General features: G+C 32.7%; 1 protein-coding gene across 3 annotated transcripts in view; it reads right to left on the bottom strand.

The window, feature by feature from the left end:
- The window catches only part of NBEA (neurobeachin), a 723,704-nt gene that overhangs the window by 555,349 nt on the left and 142,786 nt on the right, over positions 1–25,569 (bottom strand). For 2 of the 3 annotated variants that reach the window (XM_030818536.1, XM_030818535.1), the window contains exon 11: positions 3,905–4,013. In XM_030818536.1, the coding sequence (XP_030674396.1) occupies positions 3,905–4,013 (109 nt within the window). Of the gene's footprint in view, positions 1–3,904; positions 4,014–6,198; positions 6,305–25,569 lie in introns of all 3 variants that reach the window. The other variant, XM_030818537.1, reaches the window with a different exon arrangement.

Genomic DNA, 25,569 nt, shown 5'->3' on the forward strand with positions numbered 1-25,569 from the left:
AACAACAACAGTAAAGCTAGATGACGTACTCTTAAATATCAGGCCGTACTAAAAAGCTATACAAATTAAAATACTTTTGTACTGTCTGAAACACACAAAAAAATCCCAGTCATACATGGTCATCTGATTTATGGCAAAGATTAGACTGCAATGCAGTGGGAAATCATCTTTCAAAAAATGGTACTGGGCCAGCTAAATGACATACATGGGGGAAAAAAACAACCTCGACCCTTATACCTCATACCATATACAAAATTCAATTCCAGGTAAGATTATAGATCTAAATATGAAAGATAAAACAAAATTTTAAGAAGAAAACAGAATAATCTTATGGCTTCAGGATATGGGTCTAAAATGGGCTGGTCATAAAAGAAACTGAAAATTTATCCTATATTAAAATTAGTAACTTCTGTTTATCAAAAATCACCATTAAGAGAGTGAAAAGGCACGCCAAAGAAGAAGAGATAATTTGCAGTGTATATCCAAAGAAGTAATCAGGTCCAAAATATATATATGATTTCCACAAATCAGTAACAAAATGACAGACAACCCAAATGAAAATCGGCACTCTAAAGAGGGATTTAACAAAAGAAGATATCCAAAAGGAAAATAAATATATGCTCAACTTCATTGTCATCAGGGAAATGCAAATTAATGTGATCCAAAGAATGGAGAAATATATTTGCTAACCATCCATCTATTAAGGGACTAGTATCCAGAATATTAAAAAAACTCTTACAAATCAATAATAAAAAGACACATATCACAATTATTAAATGGGCAAAGGATCTAAAGATATTTTCAAAGAACATATATCAATAAATAGCTAATAAGCACATGAAAACAGAAAATAAGAATATGAAAAGATATTCAGAATCACTAGTCATCCCAAAAATGCAAATTTAAAATTGATAAGCCATTTCACACCCACTAGGAGGGCCAGAATCAAAAAGACATAGAAAACAAAGAGTTGGTAAGGATGTTGAAGAAATGGAACTCTTAAATACAGTTGGTAGGATGTAAAATGATGGAGTCACTTCGAAAAACATCAGTAGTTTCTCAAATAGTTAAACATAGGACCCAGCAAATCAACTCCTAGGTATCTACTGAACAGAAATAAAAACATATGTCCACATATAACCTAGTACATGAACATTCATGGCAGCTTTATTCATAATAGCCAAAAGATAGAAACAACACAAATGTATATCAACTGATGAATGGAGAAGCAAAATATGTATACATCTAATGGAATATTATTTAGCTATAAAAAAGAACGAAATTCTAAAATATGCTATAACATGGATGCACACTGAAAACATTATGCTAAGCAAAATGGACCAAATACAAAAAGACAAATATTGTATGATCTCACTTACATGAAATATTTAGAATAAGCAATTCATAAAGCCAAAAAGTGAATTACGGGTTGACTAGGGGTGGGAATCATGAAGAGACATAGGGAAAATTGGTAAAGGAAATGAATAACAAAGAAGATAAAAGATTAATTTTCTATAATTATATATGAAAATGTCTAATCTTACTTGAAATCTAGGAAAAGTGCAAATTAAAACCACAATGAAATAATATTTTGCATCCAGTAAATTGACATTATATTTGAAATATTAACATACATTTTTATTTGAAGGCTTTTACAAATATTTCTAATTATAAGCTAAGTTTTAAGTAAAAGAATGTTTACTTTAGAATTTTCTGATACATTCTCAGTAAACAAATGAAAGCATATTGAAAGGGGTAAGTCCTCACAGAAATCCTGTCACATCTGCCTGTAATCTTACAAAGGCATTTCATATGTTATCAAATGCATGTTAAATGTAGCTTATCATACATCTTCTAAACAATTATTATACTCTAGATACAGAAAAAGAGTATTCTATCATTTAAAAAAAAAGCCAAAGAGCCTTAAGTTCTTAATAACGTTATGGAAAAAATCATCTGAATAAAGAAATGCTACCAATGATCAATCTGCTTAACAATCTACCACTCTTCAATCATTAATCCTTAAAGAAAGGTCAACACTTGTTTCAAAGAAAAGACATGTTATATACATAATATGTATAAAGACATATTATAAAATATAGCATATTTTAGAACTTGATTATTTTTGTGACTAAATAATATTCAATTGCATGTATATACCACATTTTGTTTATCCATTAATCAATTGATAACATTTCAAATGTAAAACAATTGGAGGTAAAATTAAAACTACTTCAAAATATCTTCTCAATCTTTTTCCAAAGGAAATATCTTTATCCCTTAGTTGAGGTCTCACTTCTATTACTTCTCAAATAGTTTCATTTTCAGAGCAGCTGAATATTATAGAGTTAACTAACTGATAAGAAAAGGTATGAGAGTGCTAATAAAGGGCATAGGTATTTGTTATAAAAAAATGCTTATTCATGAAATCCCACTTTAATTTTTAAAGGAAATCACATGATACAACTAAACTCTTGTGAGATCATAATCAGAAATTCAGCACTCATTATCATAAAAGCAGAGCTTTGACTAAAGCAAAAGAGGTCATAAAACAACATAGATGAAACAAAATGGGAAAAAGTAAACCCATCTAATTTTTATTGTTTATATTATGTATAGATCAGAAAAACTACTTTAAATAATACATATTAAGAGCAGGGAAAAAGAGCATAAAATAATGTTTCTATTACTACAAAATAAAAATTTTGACCGCATAATTAAAAAATAACACAAAACCTAACAGGTAAATCCATGTATACTAAACATAGATTAAGATTTTTATCTTAATAAAAAAGACTTTCAAGAAACAGTCTAAGGCCAGGCGCGGTGGTTCATGCCTGTAATCCCAGCACTTTGGGAGTCCAAGGCAGGCAGATCACTTGAGGCCAGGAGATCAAGACCATCCTGGCTAATACGGTGAAACCCTGTCTCTACTAAAAATACAAAAAATTAGCCGGGCATGCTGGCAGGCGCCTGTAGCCCTAGCTATTCGGGAGGCTGAGGCAGGAGAATGGCGTGAACCGGGGAGGCGGAGTTTGCAGTGAGCCGAGATTGCACCACTGCACTCCAGCCTGGGTGACAGAGCGAGACTCCATCTCAAAAAAAAAAAAAAAAAACTTTAGTCAGGCATGGCGGTGTGCGCCTGTGATCCCAGACACTAGGGAGGCTGAGGCAGGAGAATCGCTTGATCGAACTCGGAAGGTGGGGGTTGCAGTGAGCCAAGATCGTGCCACTGCACTCCAGTGTGGGAGACAGAGTGAGACACTGTCTCAAAAAAAAAAAAAAGTCTAAGTGAAAAGATAGCAAAGAAACAACTATAGTACTCCCTCCTTACCCCAAGGTGATAGTTCCAAGACCCCTAGTAGATAATATATACGATTTTCAGTCCAAGAACTGAGATAGCTACTAAATAACTAATGGGGAGACAGTGTATACAGCATGAAAAAGCTGAACAAAGTGAGGATTCATGTTTGGGCTTGATGAAGAGGGACAGCATGAGATTTCACCACTCTACTCAGAATAACACACAATTTAAAAGTTATAAATTGTTTATTCCATTTGATATTTTTGAACAGCAGTTGACCATGGGTAAGTAACACCTTAGAAAGTGAGAGTAGAAATAAGGGGTACTACTATAGAAAAACTTAAGAGAAATGATACTTATTGCTTGAATAGATATAGATGTAAATTTTTTCTTTAGTTTTTTTTATTCAAAATTTCTTAATTACACTTCCAATACCCAGTTAATTCCATGTCTACACTTAAATCTAAGACATTTGTGAATTAGCAAATATAATCTCTACACAGTCAATGGAAAGTGAAATTATAGAAAAAATATAATTAGTGGTTGTCAGTTGTCCAACTGTGAAGCTACACAATAAAACCATCAACACATATCACTTACCTTTTCAAGTAAGTAGCCAATGACTAAAAAGCCTTTTCCACCCAGCATCTGTTCTTGCATGGCTACTGAACTTTTAAGTAGTTCAACCAGGAATGCCAAAAGAGTAGCACTGCATGTAAAGTACAGACACCATTATGTAATCGTCACATGTTTATTATAATCACAGTGTCCCATTTCAGTATTTTATTATGCCAAAAGATAACCATATTCAAATCTAATCTCTATTTCACTGACAATGACTATTATGCCTTATATTATGAAAGAATATATTTCATCATAAGCATGAGAAAACTAGTGTTGTCCTTTTCAAATTAAATATAATAAACTGAATCATAACTGTGTAGTTTTTTTACATTCCAAAGTAAAACATCAAAGTTTATCTCTACATATATTTATATGTCTGGCTTCAAGTAAACCTAAGAAACATACACATATCGTTTTCCATAATAAAGACTGTATCATACTATTCTTTTGAATAACAGGCTATTGTAGAGAATTTTAAATATAGATGCAATATTGCTTTGTAAGAACAAACCCTATTTTTAAATAAACTTTTCATTTAGAACTATTCTTCAAAAACACTTTGTTAAAAAAAAAATCCAGAGAAATATGTAACATGTCACTTATGTCCAGGTATGCCCTAAGAAAAGCTCATGAGAGCAAAGAAATGATTTATGTAATATTGAAATGAAAAGTGACAATTACACAATATATAAACAAATACATAAAAGCAGACAAAGAGGTGTCAAAGATTAAGCACTTGATTTGTCTTTGGAATGAATGAAGAAACAAAATAAAAAGAAATGATTGCACTGAATTAAGCTTTGATAATGCATTACTTCACAGTTACTTATAATGATTTTAACCAGCAACACTGATACATGAATATAGTATTCTGAATAATGGAAATACATTTTCCTTCATTGCATATGCTTAATGTAGCTCATAATAAATTGTTATATACCAGATTTTATCATGAATTAAAATAGTATCAATTTACAATGTTTTATAATATACCCTAAATTACCTATTTATATTCATAAGGGTAGAACCACAAATTTCTAAACATATTTTAAATGCAGAAGTACTCATTCTTACAAGTGATTCAGACAATTTGGTAATAAGGAAAACTTGAAAATTATTAAAGCCCAAAAGGAATCTGAAGTTATTCTAATTTTTGAATTATTTTAGCTCTTCCAGTTTCAATAGGGATAATACATTTTTCTCATAATGTGGCTACTTTTGTTCAAATTAGAAATGTTCTCATAACAAGAACCAACAGCAAAATTATCATTATCATTATTAAAAAAATTCATAGTTCAATGAATTACACACCAACTAGACAAAATATAGTATCTAGAAATAAAGTACTTCATTACAGGAAATTAAAATTCAATCATATTAACTGATCCTACATCCTTAAACCACAAAAAAAAGTAAACTATCACAAATCAATGATATTGTTTTACTTTGTCCTTAAGCCAAAGATAGACACTTACAAGAAAAATACAACTACCAAGGAATCTCTGAGATTTTAAAAAATGTTTCTATAAAGAAGCACAGCTATTAAGCAATCTAGTCCATTTTAAATGAATTAAATAGTCAAGGCCACTTCACGAATAATTGCTAAGTACTATATTACACCTAACACATCTGCCTAAATATTTAAAAAGAATAAAGAAAACTAGGCATACAGATTGCACAATTTCCTAATCTGTTCATAGAATTCTTACATACACCAAAGTTAGTGATTTAGGGGGAAAATGGATTCCTAAACATGAGCACTGCCAAAAAGAACGACTAGAAATGCCTCACAATGGTCCCTATGATCCATGAAAAAAGGCAAAAAAGTATTTCTTACAGTAAATCGCCCGACTATATAGAACGATGTAAAATTGCAAGGATGACATGGATTTTCTTTCTTTTATGTCAGAATAACTACTCATTCTCAAACATCTAATGAGTTAACTCAGACCTCTAAACACAGTGGAGTTCCATTACAAGAACGGAAATATTAATATTATTATTCCAAAATATTAACACAGGACTCTGCTATCCATAAAGTGTTAATTTCACTTCAGTATTAACCAGGACACCAATTGAAATGTCAAGTGCATTCACTAACAAAAGTAGTTTTAATTTATACCTAAAACCCAATGCAATAGCAATACCACATCTTTGCAAAAAAAAAAAAAAATCTTTACAATAAGGTATAATTGACATGGTGGACGTAATAGTAAATAGATGGCCATCTTCGAAGAGGTACATTTTCAAACATAATTTAACAAACTTACCAGTAACTAAAATGCATCGGATTGTTGCAGGGCTCACAATAAACTTGCAAAATTCTGTGTACTGCCACACAAAATTTCTCTCCATTCTTGCCTATTTCCAACTCCCCTAGATACAAAGGCAAATATAAAGGATACTTCAGCCCATTCCTATATCTCCTACATACCACTTCCTGTCTAGAACACATCAGTTCATCTGCAGAGGATCTAAATATATACTATAGGATAAACCAAAAAGCAAGTATCTGTGTCAGCCAAAACTAATAAAACATAGAACATTCTCTTGAAAAGTATAGCAATACCTAGGAACAGATTTTCATCGGAGTATTTTACTTCATAGACCAAAAGTATGCTGATTATTATGTCATGATATATAATTGCTAAACTTTTCAACAGACAGTACCATAATACATGTTCTGTAAGTAGCAATTCTACTTCAAGAATGGATAAGAGTTTGTAATCCTGTATCTTTTTAAGGAAAATGATGTTAATAACCTAGTGGGTGTTTTTTCTTAAAAATAATTACCAACTTGTAATTCTTAATAAGCTTCATTTAAGTTAGAAAATATATTTATTTCAAGTATCAGATTTTAAAGGGCTAGACCATGGGAAAAAATGAAAGAAATAGTATAATAATACCTCATAAATTAGCATATTTATTATTTCTCCAGAGCTTTTTGGCCTTTATTGATAAAGAATGCCACAACAGTCTTGGCCCACAAATACCTGAGAATATTTATTAACTATGTATAAACATAACTAATTTGTTTATAATAAATATATATATTTATATTCCATTAAAATTTAAATATAGATTTTGACTTATTTTACTATAACTTTATCCATTTCAATTTGTATTTAATTTTTTAATAACTGATGTAGATAACTCACGTAACGTGATCCATAAAGTTTTATTATCTTTGAGGTACTTATGTTATTTAGAATTCAACATATCATAAAGATACAACTAATTCTTAACTAAAATGATTAAGAGTGAATATATAAACCTAAGTTCTGTTCAAAGGTAGCTCTCTGACGACATAAACTGGCTATTCAATTTGGTTTTTACTGAAAAATCTAAGTACCACAGCTAGATTGCCTTTTTAAATAAACATCTTTTTATTAAGAAGACTGGAAATACCTTACATAAAAAGTAAAGATTCCCCCTAAAATCCAATACCTCCTCCCCTTTTAAAAGAATGTTGCAAAGTAATTGATTAAGTAGATTAAGTTCCAAATCAGATTTATGGTATCATTAAGGGGGAAAAATCTTTTGACATTTTCAAAAGGTTTCATCTCTTAAGCCTAATTTAGGACTGAATTACAGTGAAATATTTTAAAAGATGATTAAAATTATGTAAAATATTTAATATCATATTTCTATAGTATTTCTCTCACTACAAAACTCTTCCTAAATGAGTGATCATAGCAGAAATAATTGATTTCACTGTACGTTAATCAATTCAAGTCCACACCCAAGACAATTTCGCATCCAAGATAATTTTCAGTGACATACAAAAAACTCACAATAAGTTGTAGGAGTTAAATTTCCTTCACAGTTCAACATTAGAAAGGGCTAAACCATATGTTTCTAACTCCAGGTATATTTAGCAGTCACTTTTAGACAACGCCCTCATGAAGATGTGATCTCAAAGAAGACCAATGCCTACATAGGCAGTGAATGCAGAATGAAATAAGGAAAACTGTGAAATGCAACACAGTAAAATACAAGGACAGATGGATACAAAAGATAGCACATGAAATCACTAAGTCTGCTCCTAGCCATGAAATCTCTTCTCAGTAATTTCTACCTTTTTCTTCATCCTGATAAAAAGGCAAGGCAGTCTTATAAACTGAATTGCTACCACTGTCATGGATATTTAAGAGCATTCCTTAGAGGCTCTATTAAAAGTTACATTATTACTCATTTATATCTTCCTTTGTCTTGTCAGAGATTTTTAATTTTATGTTGTATAGCGTATTTTATTTCTGACAAAGATAGTTTAAAAAAGTATAAAAAAGTGCTTGAAATGTGTCAATTTGTCTTCTGAAGAAAACAAAATGTTAAAATTTTCATATGTAAAAAAATCATTCTAAGTCTCTTATATTACTATATATTAGTATATAGTATGTAAAAAAATTTATATAGTTTGAGAGCAAAATGCCTTTTCATTATAAGCTCCTTTCATATATTTACTAAAAGCCTTCAAAGGTAAAAGAAATAACTTTCAAAGCCTAATAGTACTGCAGTTTAACCCCAACTAACATACCAGTGCACTAAATATCATAATCCCTTTATGAAAATGTCCTGGACATTTTACAAATGGCAGCCACCACTATAGTAAATATGGATAGATGAATGCTTTAGAAATTTAATAATGTAACTTCCTAACCCCTAAGGAGAACTTAAGTTCTAAACTGGAAAGAAAAATTAGAAATAGGTCATAATTACACATGGATGATCTTAACTATTTATGCATACTCTAATGCCCTTCAAGGTCAAAACATGCCACAGCAGGAAGGCCAAATGCCCAGTCCTTTATCTTGGTGCTGGCTCCACTTTCACCCAAGTCCCAGCCTATTTAACAGAAACAGGATTAACATATGCTAGAAGTGCTGGAATTCGCAAATGCAAGAAAATAAACGGATAAACAGCTGAAAACACAAAGTTGAAACAATTCTTTAATACTTAGGCTTTACACATGTCAGGAATTTTCTATTCTTTTAATAGTTAATTTTATTTTTTAAATGATCATGCAGTGAAATTTCTCTCTTTTTTTTTTTTTTTTTTTTTTTTTTTTTTTTTTTTTGGTGTACCAGTTTGAGAATGTTAAATAGATACATAGATTTGTATAACTACCACGACGATCAAAATATAGCCCAGTTCCATCACAACAAAAAATTCACTTGTGCTATCACTTTCCAGCTTTATAGCTTCACCTTCTCAACACCCATAGGCTCTAGTACTTATCCTTTTTCTCTATCACTATATATTTTTACTTTTCAAGAATGTGACATAGATGGAATCACACAGTCTGTAACCTTCTGAGTCTCCCTTTGTAGGCTCACCATATTTGCCTCTGAGAGGCATCCAAGTAAGTACATATATCGAGTCCATTCTTTCTAGTTGATGGGTAGTATTCCATTATATTAATGGATGTACCATAGTTTGTATACCCATTCATTTGTGAAGGCATTTGGGTTGTAGAATAGCAATTGTGAATAAGGCTACTACAAACATTCACATAAAGGCTTTTGTGTGAACATGATTTTCATTCATTTCTCATAAATAAATGCCCAGGAGTAGAAAGGTTAAACTACACAATAAGTGTATATTCAACTTTATAATAAACTGCCAAACTATATTTCAGACTGGCTGAACCATTTGGCAATCCCACCAGTAATAGGTTCTAGTTGTTCTGCACATCCTTGCCAGTATTTAGCACAATAGCTATTTTTTATTCTACTAGGTATATAATGGTATCTCCTAGTTTTAATTTACATTTATCTGTAGGTTAATGATGTTGAACATCTTTTCATGAACTATTTTGACATCCTTATATTCTCTTTGGTGAAGGGTCTACTCTTTTGTCCACTGTTAAAAACTGAATTGTAGTCTTACTGTTAAGGATTGAAAGTCCTTTATTTATTCTTCACATAAATCCTTTGTCAAATAAGCGATTTGCTGTTATCTTCCTCCAGCCTGTACTGTGTCTTTTCATTGCCTCTTTAGCATAGCAAAAGTTTTTTAACTTAGACAAAGTCAAAATGAAATGTATCCCTTTTTTAGTGAATTATGCTTTCGTTGTCACAACTAAGAAAGCTTTGCCTACTCTAAGTCCCATAAATTTCCTCATCATATGTTTCCCATAAAAGTTTTATAGTTTCATGTTTTATATTTAGACTTAGATTTTGAGTTAAGTTTCATATAAATCATGAGGTTTAGGTCAAAGCACATTTGTTTGGCATATGATTATCCTCCCTCCATTAGACTACTTTTGCACCTTTGCCAAAAATTAATTGTCCATATATGTGTGGGACTATTTCTGGACTCTATTCTATTCCACTGATACATGTGTTTGCTAATACTACACTGTCTTCATTATTACAGCTTAAAAAGTCAGTCTTAAAGTCAGTTAAGTATAATTCTTCTAACTTCATCCTTTTCCAAAACTGTTTTAACTATTCTAGTTACTTTGTCATTCAACATAAATTTTGGACTCATCTTGTCTATATTAATGAACATATTCAGGTGGGATTTTAATTGTTATTGTGTCACATGTATCTACCAATTTAATGACATCTTTATATGTTGAGTCCATGAATATGATATAGCCCTAAACTTATTTAGATCTTTGATTGTTATCATCAGAAATTTGTAGTTTTCAGCACTCACATCCTGTACATGTTTCATGAAATTTATATCTCAGTATTTAAAATTTTTGAGGCTACAGTTAATGTTATTTTTAAATGTGGTTTCACATTGTACATTGTTAATATAAGAAATATAAGTCATTTTTGTATGAGAACCTTGTATCTTGTGACACTAGTATGCTAAACATGGCTTACTAGTGCTAGAATTTATGTGTAAGTCATTTCCTTGAGAATTTTTACATAGACAATCATGTCATCTGTGAAAACAGACAATTCTATTTTTCCTTTATGATCCGTATGACTTTCATTTTCTTACCTTATTGTAACAGCTATAACTTGTAATTTGGATTAGATCCATGTATGCACAACTCAGGGATGAATTTCATTAAAAAATTTTATAGGGTTACTTTCTCACGTTCTTCCCTTTCCATGACATCCCTGATATTTTCAGTTCTGGAGCTCTTCTTTTCAGTTCTCCTGTCAAAACACTGGGGCTTTAGTTTCTCTGCTCTGCAATGTATTCTACAAGTCTGTTCACATCCAGGGCCACTGGCAGAAAGGCAGAGAGATTAAGAAGAAAAGGGTGTTTGTCCCATCCTCTTAGGACTCTAGCTCCACTGATGAAAGAAAAGCCTCCCTCAGAGTTTTGGCTTCTATAGGCTCCCACTGGTGATAAGACCACTTGAGGGCTTGGCCATAACAGCACAAAGTGAAGAAAAGAAAAATTAACAGGGCACTCTGTATTAGAACTAGAGGATTTCTCCCAGAGTTGTCTCTCACTGCAGCCTGTGCACAATTTCAGGTTTTCAATCCATTTAATTCATGTTAAGGGATAATGAAGGGGCAAAAAGTATAGTGAACTCACTTCCAGTTCAAAGGCACTGTGAATTCTGCTCTTGTTCCCCACTCTACCTGCTATTTTTCACTTTTCAGAGCTCTGAAATAGTGGCTGCGTGAATTCCGTCCATGTAAGGTGTTTTTCTTGCATTGAATAGGAGAAACAGGGTAGAGTGTGCTCACTCCACCTTAACCAGAATTGGAACTGATTTTTTTTGTATTCTTACTGACTTAAATGACGCTCCAAACTAAGATGACTCAAAAAATCCTTCTGAGTCCCCATATCTTGATCTCAACATACTAATTAGACAGACTTATTCAATATGCCCAGATATTGGCATATAGCATCACATCAGTTAAAGTCAGGTTTAATACTGCTATGCCACCACATCCCTAATAGTCGTCAAATCCTTTCACACCAAAACCTATAATTCTAACCAAGAACCATTGCAACCCACTAATTTTACCAGCTAAGAAACCAAGTATGCTAGAGACAATGTTTGTTATTAATAATTCCCATGTCATTTGCCTACTTCTTGTGTATACAGAAGACATTTCCTAACCCCATTATAGTTAATTATGTGAATAAATCAACTAAATGTTATCAGAAATCTCTTGTGGGTTACAACAATGAAAAGCCTATGCATAATTCTCTAGTCCCTCTCCCTGCCTCTTACAATGAATACTGGCTACTCTGAAATATGATGATGAAACCCAAAACCTTAGATTGCTGAAGAAACTATATTTGATCACAGGAACACTACGTAAACCTTTACTGTATAAAGCCACTAAGGTCTCATGGCTAATTTGATATCATATAACCTACACTGACTAATACAACCAGATTTTTTTTTTTTAAAAAAAAGCTTGTATACTACTATGTATTTCAGAGTCCCTACCAGCCTAATATCTAATTCTTAGTTATCTTTCATATCAAGTACTCCAATAAACTTGACCCAGAATACACCGGAAAAGCCAAATTTGTACTAAGTTCTACTAAAAACATCACCTTGCATTTTCCTAAATAGAAGCTATCTGGGATGCCCCCAGACCATATAGTTTGACAAATCCACATGGCTATGGCTAACCATGGAAATTGGATTATATTACAATAGCTCAACGACCATAAAAACTGGCAAGCTGTCATCACAGAACCAGAAAACTGAAAACAACATCCTAAACGACGTCTGTCCAAAGTCCCTATATTGAGTTTTCCTAATTATATTAAACCTGTTACCTTTCTTTTGAAGTATGGAATTATTTAAGGTACATTAAGGGAGATTCAAAAGAACAAACAATATCCAATTGCTTACTACAGTTTTCCCCTTAATCTCATAGCAGCTTGCTTGCCTCTTGGATTGCATTCAGTAGCTATAATCCTATGAAGGATTTTTCAACCTCCATAATAGATTCCTGTCTGACACTAACTATGGTAGGTGATACCTCAGTACCTATCCAAAATACCAAAACACTGCACCTTTCTAATGCCTGGAAAATATAGTCTTCTTCCTTGTGTTACATTACTATTGGTGCCCCGTACCAACCCCTTTACTCCAAACTCCAGCTATAGAAGACTTGACCACTGATGAAAACCAACATTGTTTAACAAACCTCCTACTTCAAAATCTTCATCTCATCTCTAATGTAAATCAATTATAGTCTACAAGATTCTCTGGTTATACCATTTGTTCCTACATCAAGTAACAAAACGTTTTATTTTGCCTTCTGAATATTCTGTCCGAGTGTCTGAAATTGTCTAAAGTTGATGCTCTCTCTAGAGCATATATCCATGCCTTTCATAAATGTCTACTTTTGGGCTGTAATGTTGATAGATGCCATGACTTCTTTTACGGTTCTGAAGCTGTTCATGATTTTACACAATCATATAATAAGAATTCCTTGCCTACTATTGAAAAAAATCTCCCTGGCATATTATTTTAATGCTACTTTATGACTTACATCATTTACAACTTCCTTCTGCCATAACTATTATAAAATTCATTGCTGACCAAAAGCTGTATGATGATGTTAATAGTGGCTCATGCTTCAGCCAAACCTGTAGTCCCTTCCACTTCCAAATTCATATTTTTAATTTTGTGCTGACTGGACTTCTCCAGAGTGTACTCTAAAATTTCCTTATATAAGATTAGGTAACAACTTTAGGGGAAATATTTTAACATAAATATTTTAATTTTTAAATATAGTTTTAGACATGAAGTCTCTTCCTAGATCAATATCTTGAAGTGTTTTCTCCATGTTTTTTTCTAGTAGTTTTATTGTTTCAGTACAAATATTTCATGGTTAGGACCTCAAAAGTACAGACAACTATAACAAAAATAGACAAAGGAGACTATATAAAACTAAAAAGCTTCTACATGGCAAAGGAAACAATCAAAAGAGTGAAGAGACAATTTGTGTTTGAACTGGAGAAAATATCTGCTAACTATTCATCCTACAAGGGACTAATATCTAGCATATACAAGGAACTCAAACAACTCAACAATAAAAAAAAACATTAAAAAGTGGGCTAAGGACATGAATATACATCTCTCAAAAGAAGACACAGAAACTGTCAACAGGTATATGAAAAAATATTCAGCATGACTAAGCATAAGAGGAATGCAAATCTAAACTACAATGAGGCATCAACTTACCCCCGTTAGAATGGCTATTATAAATAGAACAAAAAATAACAGATGCTGGTGAGGAGCTAAAGAAAAGGGAACTTCTACACACTGTAAGTTAATACAACCACTATGGAAAAGAGTTTGGAGATGTTTCAAAGAGTTAAAACAGAACTACCATTCGATCCAGCAATCCTGCTACTGAGTATTTATCCAAAGGAAAGGAAATCTGTATATCAAAGCAATACATGCACCCACATGTTTATCACAGCACTATTCACAAAAGCAAAGCTATGAAATCAACCTAAGTTTCCATCAACAGGCAAATGGCTAAAGAAAATTTGGCATATGTGCACAACAGAGCACTATTCAGCCATGAAAAGAAATGAACCCATGTCATTTTCAGAAACACAGATGGAGGTGGAGGTCATGATGTTAAGTGAAATAGGTCAGGAACAGAAAGATACCACAAGTTCTCACTCGTATGCGGGCGCTAAAAGAATTGATCACATGGAGGTAGAGAGTAGAAAGACAGATAGAGAGTCTGGAAAGGGTATGTGGGTAGGAGGGGGAATAAACAAAGGTTGGTTAGTGGGTACAAACATATAGTTAGACAGCTGGTAAAAGTTCTCATGTTTAATAGCAGTGTAGAGTGACTATAGTTTGCAACAATGTAGTGTACATTTCAAAGTAGCTGGAAGAGGGGACTTAAAATGTTACCAAAACGGAAATGATAAATACTCAAGGTGATAGTGATGACCAAACACCCTGACTTGGTCGTTACACATTCGATGAATGTAACAAATATTCACACACACCTATAAATTTGGCAAAGCATTTTTATCAACAAAATAAATTTTGAATAAAAGAAAAAAATACTCTTAATAACAAGATTCACTTTTTTATACTCCACAAATTGCTGTTAGATTGTATAAAAAATCTTCTCCTGTTCTTTGCATATGAGTTGGCATAAAAGGTAAAAAATTAAAAAAGTTATGCAAACAAACATTGTTAATATCCTCCAAATTGTTTTCTCAAATGCCTCACACATATTGTCATTCCTGCCATATTTGCCAGTTGCAAAATGGAGATAAGCATTTAAAAAAAAGGTTTGCCCATCTTGAAAGCCATTAATAAATATTTATATTGAATTTGTTTGTTTCTATGAAAAACAGTTCAAAAAATATATGTATTTTATCAAGAGAGTTAAGTAAATCTATTCACAATAGCTATCATATAATATTTAATACCCAGATTCAGAGTACGGTTGCCCATTAATAAAGACATTGCAAAGGACGTATCTAAAGGAGATCAACTTCAACAATATTTTCACCACAAATACCACAGAAAATACCAAGATAGAATTCAAAAATAATAAATAGCTAGGATTTGTACAAAAATTAGGCTCTAATAGGCAGATGCTCATAACCCTGATGAGATATACAGCCACCAGAAAAATAAGACTCCTGCTATTCCCCCATGAATTACTGAGGGCGAGGCACATGAAACTTCCCTCTAGGCCTTCCAGCAGCAAGCCATACTACGAAGCATTTATGTATACATATTTCATTTGATGTTTTAAATCATAAAGTCATTGCGTTAAGGCAAACCTTTTAGCGGTATAAAAAGCCCTACTGATAAACGGGATGATGAATGCCAGCATCTTTGGTCTGACATTGGATCCTCATTAAATAAGTTCCACCAAGACTTGCTGGAAGGGATCATACCTGGTCCTATTCGCTATGCATAAGACACCAAAGGTACCAAGTCCTGTATCCCATTTCCAACTATAAAAATATTTGGCAGCAAATAAATTTCTGTGTCTCATGCCTGACTTCCACATTGATTTCACAGGAACCAATTAGTGCTAAACTTTTTACTCTTTCCTTCCTGATAGTACTCATCTACTAGAACTCCTTATGTTCCTAAACCTATTTAAGTCCCGTCTTCAACTATGTTAAAGATGTGCTAGCTAGTGTACTTGGCTGAGTTACAAGAGATACATACCAAATACCCAAACTGCCATGAGTCAGCTTTACCGCCCCAAAGGTTATATGCCCTCCTCTCCCTGACAAAAATATTTTCTTCTTCCAGCTGAGCCTTATTGTGACCTGCCCTCCAGCTGCAGCTTGGAATTCCTGATAAAGAATATCTAGAAATTACATAATTAAAGGCAGAGGTCTCATAACCTCTTTGTCAGAGAATATATCAATCTTCTTTTTCCATAAGATAAGTAAGATCCCACTCAGGTCCCTGACTACTCAATAAAGTAATGTCAAATGATCCTGCAAAGGACTTCCCTGTTTCTAAATGCTGGATCTATTAATAGGCACCCACAGGCCACCAAGGGAGAGATACTCAATGATATCAATTGAAATAATATGTACGACAGTTGTACTAGGAGGGATAAAAGTTACCTGCATGTTCTGGATATGGAACTAAACAATTTTTTAAATTTTATATGGTACATGACCCCTACACTCTCTTGGGAAAATAATTTGAAGGTGCCAACTCAGCATCAGGCAACCATTGAAAAGGGAGAATTTTGTTGTTCTAAAAACTACACAGTGCAGAAAGAAACAAGCATCTGTACCCATACTTTAGAAACAGGTAAATATTACTATTATAATAATCTACTACTACTACTATTTCTTTAGTATGGGTACCTATACTATAGAAAATTTATCATTCAAGCCATGCAGTAAGTCTTGACACTTCCTGTAGGAAAAGTATAAAACCACCATGAATTAAGTGAAAATGAATAGTTGCAAAAGGGCCCCCATCCCAGGAGAGAAGTAAAATTTTAGGGAACGTTTTGGAATAGGTTAGTAGTGAGTGACCTAACCTACTTTCTAGATAAAATATAACAAACATGGTGGACTATTTTCTATTATTTCTATGTAGCTTAACAAGTGATTTTATTCTAACCAGCAAATGAGGAATATGTGCTCTCTTAGGTAAAAAGATACCATCCATGCATTCTATATGGGACAAAATAGCCACATTTTTATTAGTATACTATCCACACTTTTATCAGTGGTATACTAAGAAAAACATTGCCAGACTACAACAGACCAAAAATTGAGACCTATATTCTTTACCGTTTAGTTTTAGAAACAGTTTCTCTTTAAAGCTTACATATTTGGATTTTGGCTTATTGAATGAATATGTGAGTTTCTGTCTTTTAACAGTTAATAGTATCTCTAGGTTATATAACCTGTTACTTTATATTAACAGCTGTTTTATGGTTCTATTCCCATTCCCTTGTTTGCCGTATTTTTGTAACCATTACATTTTTAATTTTTACTTTCTCCAGTAAATCCAAAAGAAGGCACATATACTGTTTTTAAATCAACGAGAAGTTATCAAAAGGAATCAGAAAAGAATTTTTTGTTGTTTCCCACACCTGATTTTTATATCAGAATATTCTACAATGTCTGGCAAAAATATAGACTTTGGCCATCATCTCTAAATTCTGATAGTATTTTCTCAATGTCAGCCTTATGGTATTCTGCTATTTCATACAGGCTCATTTTGTACCCTAATTTTTACCAAAATTTTCTTCTGAATTCCTCCTAGTAGGTTTTTTTTTTTTTTTTTTTTTTTTTTTTTAAGACAGAATCTCACTCTGTCGCCAGGCTGGAGTGCAGAGGTGTGATCTCGGCTCACTGCAACCTCTGCCTCCCGGGTTCAAACAACTCTCCTGCCTCAGCCTCCCAAGTAGCTGGGACTACAGGCACGTGCCACCACACCCCGCTAATTTTTATATTTTTAGTACAGACATGGTTTCACCATGTTGGCCAGGATGCTCTCAATCTCTTGACCTTGTAATCCGCCCACCTCGGCCTCCCCAAGTTTTATAAGTCGGCTTACCTCACGTCTTCAGGATATAGGTTTCCTTCCTGTGCACCGTAATACTTTTTCATAAGTCCCATGGGAGATTGCATTATTATTCCCAATTATTGACTTTTCCATCTCAATAAGAAGATTATAAATCCTTGCCTATGGCCAAAGACTTACTTTCCACCCCCACTTCCAGGACATTTATTTTACAACCAAATCCCCTCATTGAAGTTGGGCTTGGTTGGTCATTCTTTGGCTAGCAGATTGAATATGACATTCATCTCATTTGACCAGAAGCTACAAGAGCAATTGTATTGTTTAACTCAGATTCTTGCTCTTCTTTGTCACAAGAAAAACATATTCCATATTATAACTAATCTTTCAATCTAGGACCCAGAATGAGAAGACACAGGGAACACAGCACAACCAGTTATGAACAAACAATTAACTTCTGTTGTTTTATGAGGCTACCAGATTTTTAGGTTGTTTGTTACTATAGCTATAACTAGCAAATGCTGGATAATATAAGCTCTATGCTGACAGGTTTCTCTGTGCTGATTATTAAACAAGATCTGTACAAACAGGGTATTGGTCAACAAATAATTGGTCATTTGGTATACAGATTACCTATGGCTCTGCTTATTGTCCACTTACATGACAGCAGACACTCCATTTCTATTCTGAAGCTGAAAGCCAGATTTAAGTGCACAGAAACCTCCCCTTTATTTAGCAGGTAGTAAGACTTCAAGACACCTTAAATGAAGTATTCTGTTAAATCCCCTCCCTAATTCACTGACATTATAAATCCAAGGACTGCAGAAAAACCATGTTCCCAACCATACACTGTTGCTGAGGCTGTCCCTATTTGTAGCACCTTTTATTCATAAATACATGTTCTAGAATGTCCCTGCTAGCATTTTCCACCCTTTGTCCTTATTGCTATATATAGAAATTTGGGTTTGGAAAGACTATCAAGAAATGTGACTAGAGAAGAGAAGTAAGCATGACCAAATAAGATGCGGACTTTGTTCTGAGGCAACAGGAAACCAAGGAATGACCGCAGGTGTGAAATAATTAGATTTGTATTTTAGAAAGATAACTCTTCTAGCCATTGAAAATTACTGGAAAAGGGCAACAGCAATTACTGGATATATACTAGCTGAAGTAATTAATAATGGGAACCTAAACTAAGGCAGTAGCAATATGGATGGAGGGGAAACGGTAGCTTTGTGAGGTATTTAAGGAATAATATCAATAGTTTATCATGATAGATTGTATGTGGGAAATACAGAAACAGCTAATATTTTAATTATTCAAAGGGAGGAAAGTAACTGATGAGTTCTCTTGGGGTTCTAATTTAAGAGACTGCCTGGAGACAATGTTCCTCAGTAACATTAGAAAATCAAAAGCAATAGAAATTGGGTAGATGAGAAGTTTATGAATTTTTATTTGAGTCATGTTAAGTTTGAGATACTTTCCACATGGAAATATTCCATCAATGGTTTATGTGTATAAGCCTAAACTGAAGGCAAGCTAGAGATAAAGCACTGGAAGTTACCAGCCTAGGTAACAAGATTGTGGACCTAAAAATTTGAGTAGAATTAGAAACAAAAACCAATAAAATATAATACTAAATTAACTAGAATCTCCTTAGTATGCTTTACTAAATCTTTTCTTGAAAATTTCATTCATTACATGTTATAGTCATCACATCTCACCTCTGGATGGAAAAAGAAGAGGGTTTAAACACTTGTGACAATCAGTATTATAGCTACATTCTGTTAAAAGTATTCTGGGTTTCTGAGGATGAATTATAGAATGTGGCAATATTCTTTATAAAGGCAAATAATATTTATTTTAGTTTTGGACTGATGCCATTATACCTGCACGACTATCATAAAATCAAAATAAATAAAGGAAGGTAATGTAAGACAGTTAAAAAAAATGAAATCTATGGCATGAGTAAAATAACAATACTCCTGTTAGAAGATAGTAAGATTGAAAAATTAAAGACAACATAATGTGGAAATGCAAACTAGAAGAAAATTAAGGCAACAAATTTAGTGAAGATGTGTCCATGGTTGCCAGAATTTCTGCAAGGAATAATTTGTAGTTAACCTTATTGCCAAAAAGTTGCCTTTTTTCCACAGCAAGAGAGAGGGAGTGAAGGGTCAAATATAAAAGCAGAAACCTTGTAACAAGACAAAGAAAAATTTACAGAGAAAAATTAAGTGTTGAAAACTAAACAACACAAAGTAGTATAGCATTAAAAGTGGCTGTCACTAAATTTAAAAAGAAGAAAAAGCTATTTGAAAATTAAATGTAATGTTTCCTGATGTTTCAGACAGAATATTTAATGTATTTTACTTTTTACTACTTACACATTAATTTGCAAAGTGAATTCAATATATATTTCATTTTACTCTGCTTAAATCTCACTAACCAAATTACTTCATTTTTCTCCTCTAAAGGTACTAGTGTAAGTACATCAAATGCATTTTTTGTGTCTATCACTTCAAAAATGTTTTCAGTACCAATTTAGCAATTTTTTAATAGGCAAACAAATATGAATCTTAAGACATGTCAGTGGCATATTCTTTCTGAAAAACCTAAGTAAATATAACTGTATAAACTGTAGCCTAATACAAGTGTTTTAAGTGCTTTTAGAAACTAAATTAATAATTATATTCTATATATAAGAACCACCACCTCCATAAGAGAAGCAATTATTATAAACAGGTACTAATTTTAATTCTTTTCCCTATTAAAAGCAATCACATTTTTAAGTCAGATTAAGTTGGATTAAGAGTATGTAATAAAATGTTAACACTGTACATAATAGACATTTTTTTCTGAATTAAAATGCAGGAAACATGGTAAGATAAAGGATTTTCATGTCACTTTTAAGTGTATGAGGAAATCTGGCTAAGGCAGTTCGACGCTGAAATATTTAAATTTTCCAGGTAATTCCGTTGCTGTACGTATTACAATAGTGCTAATCAGAATATTATAATGAAATATTTAATTATTAAGGGGCTGCTTAATTATTAAAGTGGCTGTAAAATTCAAGTTAATTACTGCAATAACTGATTAGCAAGATAATATTAAGAAATAAATTGTGATTTAAGTTCACTAAACCAACTAATGAGTCATAAATATTCACATTACAAGAGGACTGTTCATATGATAGGACTGCTGACATAAATGCTTTATGGAATTCTCTAAACACTTTTATATCTTACATTCTATCATTCTAGCAAACAAACCGTATTTGCTGTAATTTTAAAAAATGCTTTTCCTAGAAAAATATTCATATACTTAAGATAATTTATTTAAATTATCACTTGAAATTTCTACTTTATAAAAATTATCATACTTTATAATAACATTAAAACTAAGTTTTAATAATTAAAAAGTTGCATCTAACCAATAGACTAGTACTCACTGAAGAAAGTAAAAAGAAAAGTTATTAAATGCCAGACGCTATGTACCAGACGCTATGACAGATACTTTACATGTCTTATTTTAATGCATATTACAATCAGATAAAGTTAAAATCATTCCACAGCTGGCAAAAGTGATTCTCAGAGTAGTCCACAGTGGTTTAAGGTAAGGGCTCTAGAATCAGGCTTTCAGGATTAGAACCCTGGTTCTGCCACTTATGTCTCTGTGATCTTGAACAAGTTATTCAATTTTTCTCCATCAGCAAATAATTACATTAAAATACATGACTGACAAAATTCAAATATACAGTGATAAAAAACAAAACAGTGGCCATCAGGGAAAAAGGCCACAGGGCTTGGAAGTGGGGAGATGTAGGTTAGAGGAAATAAAGTACCAGATATGTAGGTTGAACAAGTACATCTAATGTACAACATGAGGACTGTAGGTAACAGAATTATATTTTGTATATGATTCATAATAAGTATGTTTTAGCTGCTTCCCTCTCCCCAAAGAATAGCTAACTATGTGAGATGACAGACATGTTAATTTGCTTCACTATAGTAACCTTTTTACTATCTATATATATCCCATAACATCATGTTGTATACCTTAAACATACACAATAAAATTTATGTTTTAAAAATAAGTGACTAGCACGTAGTATGTATTCAATAAATGCTATGTACCACTACTACACACTCATGAATATCCCATTCCCTAACATCAGACAGTATAAAACAGGACAGGGATTTGAGCCCAAATTTGTCTTCCACCAAAAGAATACTTATGCAACATATTACATTGGTCTCTAATGAAACTATTCTCTTGGTGTATTTTTAATTGTTTGATATACAAAACTCAATTTATACCTTGTTCCAGAAAACATAAATTTTTTTCAAAGCAAAACTGCCTTAGGTCACACAATGAGGAAGGTTTTATTTTGTATCACCTACATAATTACCCATATTCTTAAAAACATAGCTCAGTGTAAGAATAATATGTACTCAATAAGACGTATATACTCAATAACATGTACTCAATAAGAATAGTATGCACTCAGTCTACATAATCATCCAATTCAAAGGAAAGTAAAGTTTCTGTTTCATTCCTTGAGTCATTCTAGACACAAAATACAAAAGCTGTATTACTTCAGAGTTTGAGTTATGCTCAAAAAATTAATCACATACACAAAGTTGCACTAGTAATAAATACTAAATTCAAGATTTGAACTCAAGTTTGTCTGACTTGAAAGTCCATACATATAATAACTATAATAAATGGCCTTCATAATTTAAAAAGTCACAAAAATTATCCAGCAAAAATAAATCCATCTTTGAAGACGCTAGAAAATGAAATTATTCCTTCAATAATTTGGGGTGGTTTTTTGATACAGAGTCTTGCTCTGTTACCCAGGCTGAAGAGCAGTGGTGTGATCACAGCTGATGGCAACCTCCACCTCCTGGGCTCAAGTGATCCTCCTACCTCAGCCTCCCCAGTAGCTGGGGCTACAGGCGCATGCCACCACGCCCAACTAACTTTTTCTATTTTTTTGTAGAAATGGGGTTTTGTCATGTTGTCCAGGCTGGTCTTGAAATTCCGGACTCAAGCAATCTATCGGTCTCAGCCTCCCAAAGTGCTGGGATTACAGGCGTGAGCTACCACCCCCAGCCAATAATTTATTTTTTAATTCTAAATGCCCCATATAAAGTAAAAACTCATCAAAGTTGATAAAAACAGAGTACTAGTGCCAACAGAGGTAAGGCTTAAGAAACAATGAAAAGTTTCATTAAAAGGTACTACTTAGTAGAGAAAAGTATGTGGAAGATAAAATCCTTCAGCTTGAAACACAGAGGGCAGAGAAACTTATATCTGAGCTTAGCTCCATTTTGAGAACACATGGACACAGGAAGGGGAACATCACACTCCAGGGCCTGTTATGGGGTTGGGGGAGGGGGGAGGGACAGCATTAGGAGATATACCTAATGCTAAATGACGAGTTAATGGGTGCAGCACACCAACATGGCACATGGATACATATGTAACAAACCTGCACATTGTGCACATGTACCCTAAAACTTAAAGTATAATAATAATAATAATAAAAAAATTAGACAGTATTGCAACTTTCAGTCATCTATTTACTATGCAATCAGACTTCCAAAAAGGAGTATATTAAATTTTCTCTGGAAGATTTAAAAACTTCAAATTGATTATCCTTAATCTAGAACAATTTATTATTGACTAACAATAAGATGATAAATCCTATTTCAAGGTCCCAATCATCGATATCAACTGATGATATAGCCATAAAACATAAAATTCTATAATCCCTGCATAGCCATGAATCTGTATTTTTCAAATAGAGGGAGAAATCCCACTTAACAGCTTGCAAAATCAAAGACTATCTCACTGATGCACATACTTTTCTATAATGCTTCCGTATAAAACATTAAATAACAAAAGACTGTATTACTGATCCACATAATTGTCTGTATCAAAGAGCAAATCTCAGATATTTAGGATACTGAAATAATTAATGAAAAAGTAATAGATAATAATTCAAAATAGCACATAACTAAATCACAGGGTAGCCTGGAATTGAGTACCTATTATATTTAAAGAGGAGAGTGGTATCTTTCTTGTAATGTTTTCTATTAGCTAAACTATAAACAGGGCCGGGCATAGTGGCTCTTGCCTGTAATCCCAGCACTTTGGGAGGCCAAGGCAGGTGAATCACTTGAGGTCAGGAGTTCAAGACCAGCCTGGCCAACATGGTGGAACCCTGTGTCTACCAAAAACAAAAAAATTAGCTGGGCATGGTGGCAGGTGCCTGCAATCCCAGCTGCTTGGGAGGCTGAGGCAAGAGAATTGCTTGAATCTGGGAAGCAGAGGTTGCAGTGAGCCAAGAGATCACACCACTGCACTCCAGCCTGGGCAACAGAGTAAGACTCCATCTCAAATAAATAAATAAACAAACAAACAAACAATAGACATAATAGACATCACTGAAAAGGTTGGAATTAGTTAATGTAGGGAAATATTAGGATGAATGTTTTAAAGAACTAAAATCAAAATGAAAATAGGTATGCTGACTCCTCACACTATCTTTTATCTCCATGATGAAATACAATTTAAATACTAAGATATAATATAAATATTTAATGAGTTTTGAAAAAAGACAGTAAAAAGTAACAATGCGTCTTGGATGAATAAACCAAATAACCTATTACATATGGTTTTAGCAGTAAGATTTGATAATATATGTATTTCATATTATTTCAAAAGAAATATTTAAATTATACATGGATTTTTCTAGTGGCTACTTCATCTCCCACTTCTTTTCACAGTACTGACTAGATTTTAAATTACTGATCATAATGTGTCCTAGTTCACTGAGATGATAAATAGTAAAACATTTTGAATTTAAATAAAGGACTGAAATTTAAAGTTTGATTTTTCCACTAAGCTGAGCTGCCTTCCAGTTAGATTATTTAAGATCTCACAAGCAAATAGTATCACAGCAGGACATAACCTCAGGATTCCTTTTCACTTCAAAGCTTTTTACTTTCAAAACTCCAACGTTTACACTATATTGGTATAAAAGAAGGGAAGACCCATACATGGGAGGTGAATGTTATAAATGTACAAATCTCCTATCTATATTTAGATTTATACTTTACATAAAGATGTTCCCCAAACAGAAACAATATTATTAGAAATACTAAAATGGAATTTCATTAATAGCTAATTTAGATAATAATTATGAGAAAAAGCATTTCATTGTATCTTAAATTTTTTCCCATACCGTCATTCACTAGATTCGCCATCAATTCAAAATTAGATAACCCATTGAGGAGCTCATGTATATGTATATATATACTAATGAAGCACCACTCACTATGTTACTTTTGGAATAAAAATTAATGCTCATCTATATAACTTGCCCATTAAAATCCCCAAGCATGGCAATGTGTATAGTCAAAATAGCTACTACAATTCATTTTTAAATTCTTGTATGTATAATTCTAAGATATAACATTAAATTAGAGTCTGGCACATAAGGATTTTTTAATAAAAGAGAAACTATAAAAAGTCACATGAAATCACACTCATTAGAAGAGATTTAATTTTTACATAAACATGGATTTGCCACCGGTTAGATTTGAGTCCTCAAACATAAACTATACATAAATAATGGCTGATGTCAATTAATATTATGCTAGACTTATGCCATGACAAAAGCGTTATAAAA

This window comes from Nomascus leucogenys, chromosome 9, assembly GCF_006542625.1.
Source record: "Nomascus leucogenys isolate Asia chromosome 9, Asia_NLE_v1, whole genome shotgun sequence".
Classification (NCBI taxonomy): Eukaryota; Metazoa; Chordata; class Mammalia; order Primates; family Hylobatidae; genus Nomascus; species Nomascus leucogenys.